The 15,164-nt window shown below is 41.0% G+C and overlaps 1 protein-coding gene across 1 annotated transcript in view; it reads right to left on the bottom strand.

The window, feature by feature from the left end:
* The window catches only part of LOC139164172 (lanosterol synthase-like), a 42,490-nt gene that overhangs the window by 5,174 nt on the left and 22,152 nt on the right, over positions 1 to 15,164 (bottom strand). Inside the window, exons 13-21 of the mRNA XM_070745930.1 lie at positions 14,578 to 14,649; positions 12,897 to 12,947; positions 10,307 to 10,456; positions 8,592 to 8,688; positions 7,878 to 7,983; positions 4,822 to 4,887; positions 4,348 to 4,428; positions 2,611 to 2,781; positions 1,686 to 1,764 (exon numbers count right to left, since the gene is read on the bottom strand). Coding sequence (XP_070602031.1) covers positions 1,686 to 1,764; positions 2,611 to 2,781; positions 4,348 to 4,428; positions 4,822 to 4,887; positions 7,878 to 7,983; positions 8,592 to 8,688; positions 10,307 to 10,456; positions 12,897 to 12,947; positions 14,578 to 14,649 — 873 coding nt within the window. The remainder of the gene's footprint in view (positions 1 to 1,685; positions 1,765 to 2,610; positions 2,782 to 4,347; positions 4,429 to 4,821; positions 4,888 to 7,877; positions 7,984 to 8,591; positions 8,689 to 10,306; positions 10,457 to 12,896; positions 12,948 to 14,577; positions 14,650 to 15,164) is intronic.

Here is a 15,164-nt window from a genome sequence, read left to right as displayed (position 1 = left end):
TAAAATAATCAAAATAATAATCAGTCTTCTATGTTTCTATGTTTCTATAAGTCCGCGCTAGTTCTCTCTCTCTTTCTCTCCCTGTTGCCGGCGTGGTATATGAGAGAGAAAGAGAGAGGCAGAGGTCGGGCGCATTACCGGGAGGTGGAGGCGGCGTGGGGACGCTGGGTGCCGGGGACACCGAGGAGGGGGTGGACGTGGCCTCTCAGCTGCAGAGCCGAACAAGGGCGGAGGCAACGGCGGAGTCCGGCGCTGGGGCCATGCGGGGCCGCTCATCCAGGGCGGCGTGGACTGGCAAGTCGCCCTCCTTTCTCTTTCTTTCTCTCTCTTATACCACACCGGTAACAGGGAGAGAAAGAGAGAGAGCGGAGGGCACCTTGCCGGTCCACGCCCCCCTAGATGAGCGGCTCCGCATGGCCCCAGCGCCGCCCAGGCAAAGGGGAAACCCCAAGATCACTTGCCGCTTGCCGTATTGCAGCGAAGGAGGCGAAGCAAGGCTCCAAGCTGCAATACGGCAAGCGGCAAGCGATCTTGGGGTTTCCCCTTTGCCTGGGCGGCGGGAAGACCAAGGGAAGGTTCCTTCAGCCGCCCAACACCTGATCTGCTCCGCAGCGCGGCAGCAGCGAGGAGCCGAAGATGGGGTTTCCCCTTTGCCTTTACCCCATCTTCGGCTCCTCGCTGCTTCCGCGCTGCGGAGCAGATCAGCTGTTGGGCGGCTGAAGGAACCTTCCCTTGGTCTTCCCCGCCGCCCACACGCAAACTCCACCATCTGCGCATGTGCGGCCATGAAAAAAATGGCGTGCATGCGTAGATGGTGTTTTTTACTTCCGCACCACTATAACGCGGAAATCGATTAGCGCGGGAGGTCTTGGAACGTAACCCCCGCGCTAATCGAGAGATCACTGTACAGTGTTCCCTCGATTTTCGCTGGTTCAAACTTCGCGAATTGCCTATACCACGGTTTTTCAAAAAATATTAATTAAAAAATACTTCGCAGTTTTTTTCCTATACCACGTTTTTTCCACCCGATGACGTCATATGTCATCGCCAAACTAATAATTTTTGCAAATAAATAACAAAAAAATAATAATTATTAATAAATAATTATGTTTATAAATATCAGGATCACTAAGTGTTTTATTGGATGGTGAGTATCAGTAATAATGGCGAGTAAATGCCTGTTAAGGGAATGAGAAATGGTAATTTGGGGGTTTAAAGTGTTAAGGGATGGCTTGTGATAATGTCCATAGCCAAAAATGGTGTATTTACTTCCGCATCTCTACTTGGAGGAAATTCGACTTTCGTGGGCAGTCTTGGAACGCATCCCCCGCGGAAATCGAGGGAACACTGTACATCAAAAAGAAAACATGCTAACTCTATCAGTCTCTTGGTATTTGCATCTGTACATCTGGAAGACCTGATTGGGCCTTGTCCCGTTCTTGTCAGAGGGAGCCTTTTTAAAAGGCCCTTCCAGATTGAAAAGGTTAATTGGTGACTTCACTGTTGTCTGAGGAGTGCTTGTGGGTGCTCCTTTCATATCTCCATAAAGAAGCCGGAGTGAATGGTGGATACTCACCTACCCCAACAGCACTCAGATCTCGAACGCAGGCCCGCTAACCTCCAACCTCTTAACCATATGAGCCACCCCGCTCTACCTGATTGGATAAAAACAGATAGTCACACACCTGAGCCCAGTCCCCAATGGCTCGCTGCTTGTCAATCAAAACTTGGATCCCCCTTTCTAAAACACGAACATCGGGATACCTGCAAAGCAAATGGAACAATGGTGGTTAGTTCTGACAGCAGAGACTAAGTCAGAAAGTCCTATTTGCTTTTTCTAGAATGATTTTTTTTTAACTAAAATCAGTTAGTAAGATCAAGATGAAAATGTTTCCTTCAAAACAACAATCCTCTAAAGGTTTGGGTAAGTTATTTATAGCTCTTTTCTCCACTCCTGGAGACCACAAATTATACAGAATCCCCCCCCCCAAGTTTTTTATTTTTATTTTTGTTAACTCCATATTCACACATATATTACTGCAAATAACATACAAATATTTCCATAACATATATTATTATATCTTTCTAATCAATCTCTATTCTATTCGACATCTTTATCATATTGGTAAAATTATCAGTCTATATTCATATTTCTCTTTCTCACTCCCCTTCTACTCTCTTCATCTCTTCCATCTACCTTCTATACCTTCCTTCCTTCCTCTTGTACAGAATTTGTACAGTTACCCATACAAAATTGTACAGCATTTTTAATGTGAGGCAGTAACATTCCAACACAAAATATTTTAAACTACAATTTAGATTTGTGATGAATTGTTTTATTTTGCTGTGAGCCGCCCCGAGTCTGCGGAGAGGGGCGGCATACAAATCTAAATAATTAATAAATAAATAAATAAATAAATAAAGAAAAGAAAATTTGAAACTTCCTTGTAACTTGTGGAAATTGGTTGGCAAATTAAAACATTCAATAGGATTACTGCCTAGACCTAATTTGCGTTCCTTGATATATTAGCTTGTATATTAGCTTGTATATTAGCTTTTCCTCTATATCCACCTTCCTTAAAAGAAACATTGTTATGTCTTTGTACTTACCTAGCAGCCATCAGCCCCAACAGAGCCCATGCAGTTTGGTGCACCTGGGAAACTGTATGCTGAATATATTTGCGAAACTTGTAGGATTCAAATTCTTCTCCCCAACCGCCATCTTTCATTTGTTTGGAGACCAGCCAGGCACAACCCTTGGTTACCTCACTGCATGCCAGTCTGGAAAATATGACACATACTTATTTTCTTTTTTTAAATGATATAGTTAATAACTGCCTTTGGGAGGGGGAGTTGGACTACAAGACCTCCACAGTCTCTTCTTAATCACATGATTCCACGATTTGATCTGTTCCATTATGGGACTGGGTTGTATCCAAGTGAATTTCAAGCAACACATTTAGGCTATGATGAAAACTAGCAGGAGAAACTACTAGTGAAAGGACCAGTAGCAGTGGTAGCTCATCTTACGAACTTAGTTGGTTCTGGGAGGAGGTTTGTAAGGTGAAAAGTTTGTAAGGTGAAACAATGTTTCCCATAGTAAACAATATAAAACCGTTTAATGCGTGCAAGCAAAAAAAAATCGCAAAAACGGCACTCCGCTGGGTGCCGCCGCCCGGCTGTCACCTTTTGAAACAGCCAGGCACTTCTCAGCGTTCTCACGAACGCCGAACCCGGAGGTTCAGCAAAAGTTCGGGTTCCGCTGTCACCTTCGCAGAAGAGCCATGGAGCTGTCGGCTGGTCAGGAGGTTCAAACGGAGGTGGGGAATCCCAATAGGGAATTCCAGGGGCGGAGCTTTGACGTCACGAAGATGTCCTTCCTGGAGTCCACGTTTCAGCCGGCCAGGAAGAACGTCTCCGTGATGTCAAAGCTCCACCCCTGGAATTCCCTATTGGGATTCTCCACCTCCGTTTGAGCCTCCCAACCGCCCAACAGCTCCACGACTCTTCTGCGAAGGTGACAACTGGACGGCGGCGCTTCCAGGCATTCTCCCGGACCCGAACGCCGAACGCCGAACTTTTGCCGAACTTCCGGGTTCGGCATTTGCGATGGCGGGTTCGTAAGGTGAAAAAAGTTCATAAGAAGAGGCAAAAAAATTCTGAACTCTGGGTTCGTATCTCGAAAAATTCGTATGACGAGGGGTTCGTATCACGAGGTACTACTGTATTCTGTATTCTGTATTCTATACTCTATATTCTGTATTCTATATTCTCTATATATATTGAGAAAGAAAGTGGCAGGAAATCAGAAACCAGAAGTGTTAATGCTCAGAAATCGCTTTGTCTTTTGCATGATTATATCCTATTGCACTGTTTCATACCTTCAAACTTTCACAATATCATCTCCAAATTTGGAAACGAAATGAAAGAACGGAATTATAGAGTAACATGCTTTTAAAAGTGCTGTTTCTTAAACAGTTATTCTTCCTCACCATAGCGTTTGTGTACACCACACCAAAACATTTGTGTGTGTTTTTTTGTTGGTTTAGTTTTATATTTCTTGCCTGGTATAGTTATCTATATTAAAATCAGATTTTTCTAAAGTTTCATAATAAAAATATGAAATAGGGGAAGGGCCAATAGCTACCCAGATAATTAAATTAGGGAGTCAGCACTGAGTTTTCAATGAACAGAATAAAATCAGGTGTCCCCCTCCCAGTCTCATTCCAAAGTAAAAAACGGAGGTGCTGTCAGTCAATCATTTATTTATTTATTCAACTTCTATGCCGCTCAATCCCAAAGGACTCAGGGCGGCCTAATGTTCTGCTACGAAAGGAATTTACTTACCCATTACGGTAAGTGTATCCCATACACGCAAATGCTTCCAATGCAAACCAGGTGCCATATGTGAAACACACACCCCATCTCCTGTAAGGAAGAGAGATTCATGAAGCAATCAAGTATGGAAATATACTAAGATCAATGCTTTTTGAACAAATTGCAGATAGTGTGATGGGTTCAGCTCCCTCCGTGGGGGAAGTTGGGAAGCTTTTATATCTTTAAATCCACCAACTCCTACAAAATTTTGCATCCAAAATGGGCCCTGATCTCCTTACTGCAACCCTCCAATTGATTCAAGTTGCACAGCACTATAATTGAACATGTTTTTACCCATTGTGTCTTAATGGTTGTGTCACTTGTGCAAAACACTGGATGAATACAAACCAAAGGAGATGCCTTCCTTTTGTGAAAGTAATCTTTTAAAATTTTATCGGCACAGTGCAACTACATTCACTCGAGTAGCAATGAGAAGTAACTCACCCTAGCCAGGATCCATCTGCTTTCTGTGTATTACGACAATATTGCAGACCCTTATGGAGAGTATCACTGAAGAGAAAGAAACAAGAGGGTTTGGTTAAGATAGCACCATAAACATGTATAAACAGACTGCACTGTTTCTTGTAATCTTGTTTCTCTGTATATAATAATAATAATAATAATAATAATAATAATAATAATAATAACAACAACAACAACAACAACAACAACAAAAAAAAACAACAACAATAACAACTAATAATAATAATAACAACTAATAATAATAATAACAACTAATAATAATAATAACAACTAATAATAATAATAACAACTAATAATAATAATAATAATAATAATAATAATAATAATAATTTATTAGACTTGTATGCTGCCCCTCTCCGAAGACTTCGTAAGATTTTTTTTAAAAAATTCAAAACATTTAGACTCAGAAGAGATGTAGAAGACTGGAAGGAGAATCTCAGACCACTAAGAGTAGGCAACGGAATGACAGATGAAATTGGTAATAGCAAGTACTACCTGCTAAGTGATTCACTTGGAGGGATAATCACACTCACTGGAGACATGGAAATGAGTCTTAATGTACATACAGCTTTTTCTCACAGCTGCTCATTATTCTGCATTCACCACAAGGACAATGGAAAGTGACTACTCCCATCCATCCTCCTATCCAATAGACTTACAAGAGCTGCAGAGGAGCTCCACCTCTTACGTTTTATAGCAATAAACATAAAAACTGGATTCAAATGTGATGAAATAACTGGTATGTTGGATGAGTGTAATTAAGTGGGGGGGGGGGAGGCGGGTAACTCTTTAAATTGATGTGAGAATTTGGTTCCCACAGGATTCCATGATGGACAGTAGCAAAGCCTTTATAAAAAAAAGGGGGGGAGGATATCTTTAATAAGTCAATTAAAAAGGCACAAAATACACTAGCTTTCAAGATCATGAAGTTACTGTACTTCATACAGTACAGTAGGATAAGGGTGGCACAGAAGTCTAAATAATAATAATAATAATATTAATGATAATGATAATAATATTAATAATAATATTAATATTAATAATAATAATAATAATAATATTAATAATAATAATAATAATAATAATTTATTAGACTTGTATGCCGACTCAGGGCAGCTCACAACAACAATGAAACAACACAGATACAAATCTAATAATTTTAAAAACTGCAACTAAAACCCATTACCTTAAAAACAATTGATACTACACAATCATAACCACACATAACTTTCAATTGTCAGAGTGGGGGGGGGGAGGATATATATTGGTATAGACATAACGTTGTTTTTATTTATTGATCTAGTCATGTTTATATATTGTAAAATTGGAGGTGGTGACCCTTTAAGAACTGTATGCAGTGAAATTTCATTTTTAATGTATGCCAATTAGTTTACATTCAAAGTGACAATAAAGCTATTGTATCATATTGTATTGTATTGTATTGTATATTCTATATTCTATATTGTATATTCTATATTCTATATATTCTATATTCTATGTACTCTATTCTATAATCAGTAATGGGTTGATACCAGTAGGGATAAGGATGGCCCACTGGTAGCAAAAGTTGCACTGCGCGCACAGCTTCGCTTCTCCTGCCAGCGAGATTTTGCTTCTGCGCATGCAGAAGGAAAAAAAATATTCCCAAAATCTCTCTCACAGGCATGTCCCCCCCCATGAAATTTCACTTCCTGTGCATGTACAGAAGCAAAATTTCACTGGGATACGCACATGTGCACGCAAGAGAAACGAAGCCCCTTGTGCAGTGCACCGGTAGCAGCAGTTGCGGTAACCTTCACATAACCTCAAGGGGGGGGGGAAGCGACATAAAAATCCAATAAACAAACAAACAAACAAACATTCTGTATTCTGTATTCTGTATTCTGTATTCTGTATTCTAGATTCTAGACGCTAGACGCTATACTCTATGGCGAACCTTTTTTTTCTTGGGTGCCGAAAAAGCGTGAGTACATGCTATTGCGCATGTGCAAGTGCCCACACCCATAATTCAATGCCTGGGAAAGACAGAAACAGCTTCACTGCCCTCCGGGAGGCCATCTGGAGACTGGAAATGACCTGTTTCCCAACTTCTGTTGAGCCCAGTAGGCTTGTGTTTCACCCTCCCCAGGCTCCAAAGCTTCCCTGGAGCCGGGAGAGGGTAAACACCCCCACCCCCTTCCCTCAGAGGCTCTTTGGAAGCCAGAAACGCCCTCCCAGAGCCAAAAATCAGCGGGTCAGCACACACATGCACATTGGAGCTGAGCTAGGGCAACGGCTCACATGCCAGCAGATATGGCTCCGCATGCCACTTGTGGCACCCATGCCACAGGTTCGCCATCACTGCTCTATACTCTATAGAACTGAAAAGCTTCTGGATGAAATTTTAATCGAGGTGGGTCAACAGAAAGAGTGGCATTCAGTGACCAAGACTTCAAAACTTGGATACCAGGGATTGGCCTCTAAACCAGGAGAGGTTTAAGATTCACTTGTTAATTATTTAAAAGTATATGTACTCCTCAATTTGCAACAATTAATTTAGTGATCGTTTGAAGTTACAACCGCTCTGAGAAAAGTGACTAATGACCGTTTTCCCCACAACCACTGCGGCATCGCATGGTCATGTGATCAAAACGTTTGGCAACAGACTCATATTTATGATGGCTGCCATGACCTGGGGTCATATGATCATCTTTTGCAACATTCTGACGAGCAAAGGCAATGGGAAAGCCAGACTCATTTAACAACTATGTCACTAATTCAACAGCTGCAGAGATTCAAGGTTGTAAAATGAGGTAAAATATTGTGAGTAGGACATGAAAGTGAACGCTATTCACACTGAAATTTGCCAAGTGATTTCGAAATGTGAACGTGCGGGGTTGCAAGATTCACCTACAGACAAACATAGAATCAGATTTATAAGTACTGTACACCATTAATAAACTCTAAGCAAAGTCAATTTCAATTTACAACATAGAATTTCCTTCTTAGTTTCAGGGGATCTCCTCTGTTTCAGCTACCTGATTTCCTCTCTCCGGTGATCTGGGAATTTCTTCTGGAAAAGTTTCAGTCCCTGCATTACTGATGAGGTACATTCAATATAGGTGTGATCTACCATACAGTCAGCTGGAAAACATAAAGAAAGTTGTTGAAGTACAGGTGTCCTATTGGGTTTTTTAAAAAATTAATGACTCTAGGTTACAATAGTAACACCAATTATCTATTTATTTTATTTATTTATATTTATTTATTTTGTCCAATACAAAATACATATAGAAGAGAATAGACATGTAGTGATATATATAAAGAAAATATATAAAAATAGAGGAGAAGATATATGAAAGGAAGACAATATATATGATATATGAGATAAAGGAAAGACAATTGGACAGGGGACGGAAGGCACTCTAGTGCACTTATGTACGCCCCTTACTGACCTCTTAGGAACCTGGAGAGGTCAATCGTGCATAGTCTAAGGGAGAAATGTTGGGGGTTTGGGGATGACACTATGGAGTCCGGTAATGAGTTCCACGCTTCGACAACTCGGTTACTGAAGTCATATTTTTTACAGTCAAGTTTGGAGCGGTCAGTACAGATTAAGAGTAAAGGTGATCTCTCAGTCCAGAAGGAAACTAGCAGGATTTACTCAATTCCTGAGCCTGAATCCATGCCCTCCAAACTAGCTACATTGCAATCAATCTGAATTTTGTACATAACTGATAATTTATTCTTACCGTAGGTCTCTGCACAGTTTATGGCCTCTAACAGCCAGCTTCCACGTCTGGTTTCATAAGAGGAAAAACCACCGTCGGAATTTCTCATGTTCAACATCTACGTATTTATAGAAATCAAGGCGGGAAGAAAACAGATTAGACTTCTCCTACAAAAATTAGGCACAAATTCAAGGCCCATCCCATCATTGGACAGCTGATTTGAATAAAAAATACACAGGAATAGTAGCAGGTTTTTAGCAGGCCCTGTTGTGTGAACCATAACTCAGGTACAATGATGGGTGTTATTCCATTGTCACTATTGGAATATTGTAAAAGTTCAGTTTTGAAAGAGAGCATTGTCTTCTCCTTTACATCAAGCAAAACAATATCTTGGTTAATCTTTGTACCAGGATGAAATGCTCCTGATTCGTTCGTGCCTGTTGGTCATCAGAGAGCCAGTTGTGAATTAATAATAATAATAATAATAATAATAATAATAATAATAATAATAATAATAATATTATTATTATTATTATTATTATTATTATTATTATTTATTGGATTTGTATGCCGCCCCTCTCCATAGACTCGGGGCAGCTAACAACAATGATAAAAACTATGTGACAATCCAATAATAAAACAGCTAAAAACCCTTACTTATAAAAACCAAACATACACACACACAAACATACCATGCATAACTTGTAATGGCCTAGAGGGAAGGAATATCTCAACTCCCCCATGCCTGGCGGTATAAATCAGTCTTGAGTAGTTTACGAAAGACAGGGAGGGTGGGGGCAATTCTAATCTTCCGGGGGGGAGTTGGTTCCAGAGGGCCGGGGCCGCCACAGAGAAGGCTCTTCCCCTGGGGCCCGCCAAATGACATTGTTTAGTCGACGGGACCCGGAGAAGACCAACTCTGTGGGACCTTATCGGTTGCTGGGATTCGTGCGGTAGCAGGCGGTTCCGGAGGTAATCTGGTCCAATGCCATGCGTGCAGTGTGCGACTCCACTCACCCACCCAGATGGCAGATTGATTGATTGATTGATTGATTGATTGATTGATTGGATTTATATGCCACCCCAGTCCATGGACTCGGGGCGGCTTATAACATATTAAAAAAACCAATACAAATATCCTGACTCCAATTAATTTAGACTCTAATATAAAAAACCCATGATTGAAAAGTCAATCATTCCCTTTCAAACAACAAATATATATTGCATTCATCGGCCAGGCGGTTAAAGTCTGATAGCCCCAAGCCTGGCAGCATAGATGAGTCTTCAGACTCTTGTGGAAGGCAAGGAGGGTGGGAGTAGTGCAAATCTCTGAGGGGAGCTGATTCTAGAGGGCGGGGGCCTCCTCAGAGAAGGCTCTTCCCCTAGGTCCCGCCAAGTGACATTGTCTAGTTGATGAAACCTAGAGAAGGCCGATTCTGTGGGACCTAACTGGTCAAACCTGGGCAAACGCCCCCCTCGCATTTGGGTTCTTTTACCCTATGCACACGCACAAAGTGTTCTGGGGGTGGTGGTTGAGTAAGGACAAAACTTGGACAAAACTTTTTCTCCCGTCCTTCTTGAACAAATTTGTCAAAGAGAAAGTTTTGTCATTTACCACCAACTCCTGCGGAATGAAATTCTCCAAAATAAATGCACATTTGATCCCCTCTCTCCAGCCCTCAGGAACCTCATTAATCCAAATCCCATGTTTTCTCCTTGGGCTTCCCTGGACTCACCACATTGACGGCATCGAAGAGACGTTGTGGAGCTATGTGATCTTCTATGAAAGGACATTTTTCTTCAAGTAACATCAATGACTTGATTGCTTCGGCAGTGCAGTCGCTGACTATCCAGTCGTTGTCACGATTGCTGAAGGGGAATCCTCCCTAGCGGTTTTTTAAAAAAGACATTAAGAAAGTATTTCCTTGTAAGGATCTATATTTTTTCACTAGACTCAGTTATGGAAGATTACTTGTGGGATTGTGTCACTCCACTGGGATTGTCCCGCCCACTTGTGCCAGCAGGAGGCATGCTGTGGGTCCCATTGGCCCGATTATTCTGGCTGGCGGGGTCCTGCTCCTGCCCTCTGGAACAAGTTGTGAGGTTGGCCCCAACCTTCCTATCCTTTTGGCCCAAAGAGCTGGCAGTTGACCTGGGACCCCAGTAGGGGAAACAACACAGTGGTCGATCAAGTAACAACAGATCCCACCTCCTTCCATTCCACCCCACCCTCCCCATATGTCCTTAGATTTTATCTTTGGTTTTTATTTATGTGTTAATGTAAACATATACTGTGTTTCCCCCCCAAATAAGATGGTGTCTTATGTTGCAGCATAGCAGATTATGTTAGAATAGGATTGTATTAAAAATCTGGATTTCTAGCATAAAAAAACCCTGATTCTATAAAACCAGGACAGGAGGACACTAATCTGCATTCCTGGGAAACAAAAGGGGCTCAAATAAAACATCTCACAATAAACAAAATTTTCACCACTATAGGATCAAAGGGGGGAATTTATATTGCCTAAGGCATACAACAGCAGGACAGGGTGATTAAGGAAGATTAGCCAGATAAGGAAGAAGCCTTCAGAGAAATTAGGTGTGAGAACATCTGCTCTTGGAAAGAGGTTTGTAGGAAATTGTTTATTGATATCTATGGGAAAGGAAGAACTCAAAAAATACATTTGAAGTTGTATCATTTGACATGTATATGTAATTATACCCCATTTCCTTATGTTCCCAAATAAAAAGGAGTGCATGGCTCTACACTATGTCACTTCACCCAGAGAGAAACAATGTGTCCAAGCTTTCTTTCTAGTGTTCGTGAGTGACCCCACACAGCTGGGTTGCTCTTAGCCTCTTTTGAAGGCATTGATTTCATTAGGGACTCAGCAGCATCCACAGTCTTATATTTTTTGGAACCCTGACCTAAGTGCTCGGCCTTATTGCCATGCATTCAAAAGCCGAATTGGGCTTATTATTAGGGGATGTCTTATTTTGGGGAAAACATGTTGTTTTAGGACTCTAAACCACCCAGAGTTGCTTTATGGTATGATGGGGGAGGGAGAAAGAAAGAAAGAAAGAAAGAAAGAAAGAAAGAGAAAGAACAAAAGAAAGAAAGAGAAAGAAAGAAAGAAAGAAAGAGAAAGAAAGAAAGAAAGAAAGAAAGAAAGAGAAAGATAGGAAGGAAGGAAGGAAGGAAGGAGGGAGGGAGGGAGAGTTCATGCAGGTATCTCTGATCTCATTGATTAATATGGAATTTAAATGGCACTATATTCCTTTAATAGATTTATTATCATTTAATGCAATCCAACAACTCTTAATTTAGGCAACAGGGAAAGTTAATGCATCTGAACCTTTTAATATGTTATATGCCTTACTGCACAGCTGTTTCTTACACTTCTGTGTTAGAACTCTCTCAGAATACAGACAAATAAAAGCGAGCAAAGCATTGGAACATACTTTGGATTCTTCCTCAAGGATATAGCCAAGTTGGTAAAAATCAAGGAAGAAATTAATTTTCCCCTTTCACTAGAGTTAATTTAAGTTTTTTAGGAAAGGCATTTCTGGACCACAAATATCTGTTTAAGGCAGGCATCCTCCACCCCCAAGCTAGGGACTGGCACTAGTTTGCAGACTGTCAGGAACGAGGCCATACAAAAGAGCAACGTGCCATCTTTGTAAATTGTTTCACTTTGTTGTGAGCCGCCCCGAGTCTGCGGAGAGGGGCGGCATACAAATCTAAATAATAAATAAATAAATAAATAAATAAATAATAAATCTGGGCATGCACAGGATTCTTCCAGACAGGACATGAAACCATTCCCTACCCCAGTGTTTCCCAACCTTGGGAACTTGAAGATATTTGGACTTCAACTCCCAGAATTCCACAGCCAGTGAATGCTGGCTGGGGAATTCTGGGAGTTGAAGTCCAAATATCTTCATGTTGCCAAGGTTGGGAAACACTGCCCTGCCCCACCCACTTCCATCCATGGAAAGATTGTCCTTCATGGAACCAGTCCCTGGTGCCCAAAAGGTTTGGAACTGTTGATTTAAGAGAAAATATGAAAAGCTAAGTATCCAATATTTATTTCTCTCTTCTTTATAACAAATCCCAGCGGCTGATAAGATCCCACGGAGTTGGCCTTCTCCAGGTCCCGTCGACTAAGCAATGTCGTCTGGCGGGCCCCAGGGGAAGAGCCTTCTCTGTGGCGGCCCCGGCCCTCTGGAATCAACTCCCCCTGGAGATTAGAACTGCTCCCACCCTCCTTGTCTTCCGTAAACTACTTAAGACCCACCTATACTGCCATCAGATTTTGAAAGTACCTTGTTCATTTGACGATAGTATCTCTGGTAGTTGGGTGGATTATCTACAATCTGAAGAAGACATTAATAGCATTTTAACCCAAGGCAATTTACAATGGCAAAAAACATGTTTTCGTTCATCTGACATCATTTCCACTAGAGGTGGGTTTCAGTAGGTTCTGGCCAGTTCTGGAGAACCGGTAGCGGAAATTTTGAGTAGTTCAGAGAAGTGGTAAATACCACCTCTGACTGGCCATCTATTCCCTGTCTCCCAAGTCCCAGCTGATTGGGACGAAATGGGGATGTTGCAGTAACCTCCCCCTGGAATGGGGTGGGAATGGAGATTTTACAGTATCCTTCCCCTGCCACACCCACCAAACCACACCATGCCCACTAAGCCATACCCAGAGAACTGATAATAAAAAAAATTGAATCCCACCACTGAACTGTCCACAAAGTGAACTCAGTGCCAATTCTTTTCCTACCAACAAGTTTGTGATGCATACAGTATTTGCAGTTAGGATTACTTTTTTCAAGTCAATCTTGATTCTCACTGAGTCAAGTTGTTAGGTTTCCCTCGGCAACATTTTTGGACATGGTTTTCCATTGACTTCTTCCTAATTTGAGACTGACTAGACCCAACTCGCCTCTCTGGTTTCATACCTAAGACAAGACTAGAACTCATGGTCTCCTGGTTCCTAGCTTGGTGCCTTACTGGCTCTCTAAGGGTTGCATAAATAGTATATAGGGACCGCCTTCTGCTGCACGAATCCCAGCGACCAGTTAGGGGTGGGTCTTCTCCGGGTCCCGTCAACTAAACAATGTCACTTGGCGGGACCCAGGGGAAGAGCCTTCTCTGTGGCGGCCCCGGCCCTCTGGAACCAGCTCCCCCCAGAGATTAGAATTGCCCCCACCCTCCTTGCCTTTCGTAAGCTGCTTAAAACCCACCTCTGCCGCCAGGCATGGGGGAATTGAGATACTCTTTCCCCCTAGGCCTTTACAATTTTATGCATGGTATGTCTGTATGTCTGTTTGGTTTTTATTATAATGGGTTTTTAACTGTTTTTACTATTGGATTATTATTATATGTTGTTTTACTATTATTATTATATGTTGTTTTACTATTATTATATGTTGTTTTAAATAAATAAATAAATAAATAAATAAATAAACAAATAAACAAACAAACAAACAAACAAACACACACACACACACAAATAAATAAATAAATAAATAAATACATAAATACATAAACAAACAAACAAACAAACAAACAAACATATTTATTTGCTTTGGTGATGTTCAAGTTCTGTTTTCGGAGTTGTGAGGAAAAGATCTCTGGGTATAGAAATGTGTTGTTTCAATCAAGCAGAGGATGTTATGGATGGGACAAATACTGTATTTCCAATAGTACAGTTTTGTTGCATCTACCAAAACTGTAAATTATGATCAGAAGCCATTGAGAGATAGGTTACCCAAAGGAGCAACTGGCCATTGAGTCAACAGTTTTAAAACTGGGTCTGGAATTTGTGGGTAACAAAAAAGAAGTATTAGCTTACTCAAAACAGCCACCATGTATTATGCATGGCATGGTTTTTTAAACAACTGCAATTACTACATCCTGCCCTTGTGGAATCAAATTGATGGCACTTCTCTAAAATCAATATTAAAATATCAATGTTATTCCAAGCCAGCTTCTTACCTGAGAACATTTAAAAAATGAATGAGCTTTTTTCAGACAGGTATTATACTCAGGGTCATTTTGGACACCAGCCTAGAAATTGAAAAAACAAAAGATTATAAAATAAGTAAATGTCAATAGGTAAAAAAAAAAATACAGGCCTCTTAAAGGAAAGCAAAACTTTATACAGCTTCTTAATGAAAGGCGTGTTTTTCAATAATAGTGAGTAGCAACCCTGAATGAAACTTTTCTTTATTAATAGAGCAGCAGGTAGAGTGCTGTACTGCATGCCACTGAAGCTGACTGTAGATCTGTAGGTCAGCGGTTCAAATCTCATCACCGGCTCAAGGTTGACTCAGCCTTCCATCCTTCCGAGGTGGGTAAAATGAGGACCCGGATTGTGGGGGCAATAGGCTGGCTCTGTTAAAAAGTGCCATTGCTAACATGTTGTAAGCCGCCCTGAGTCTAAGAAGGGCGGCATAAAAATCAATCAATCAAATAAATAAGTAAGTAAGTAAGTAAGTAAGTAAGTAAGTAAACAAACAAACAAATAAATAAATAAATAAAGCTTTGTTTACTGAACATGATTCTCAGAAATATTTCTATAT

This window comes from Erythrolamprus reginae, chromosome 3 (genome assembly GCF_031021105.1).
Source record: "Erythrolamprus reginae isolate rEryReg1 chromosome 3, rEryReg1.hap1, whole genome shotgun sequence".
Lineage (NCBI taxonomy): Eukaryota > Metazoa > Chordata > Lepidosauria > Squamata > Dipsadidae > Erythrolamprus > Erythrolamprus reginae.
Note: the sequence above shows the minus strand (reverse complement) of the source record. Positions and strands in the feature narration are given on the sequence as shown.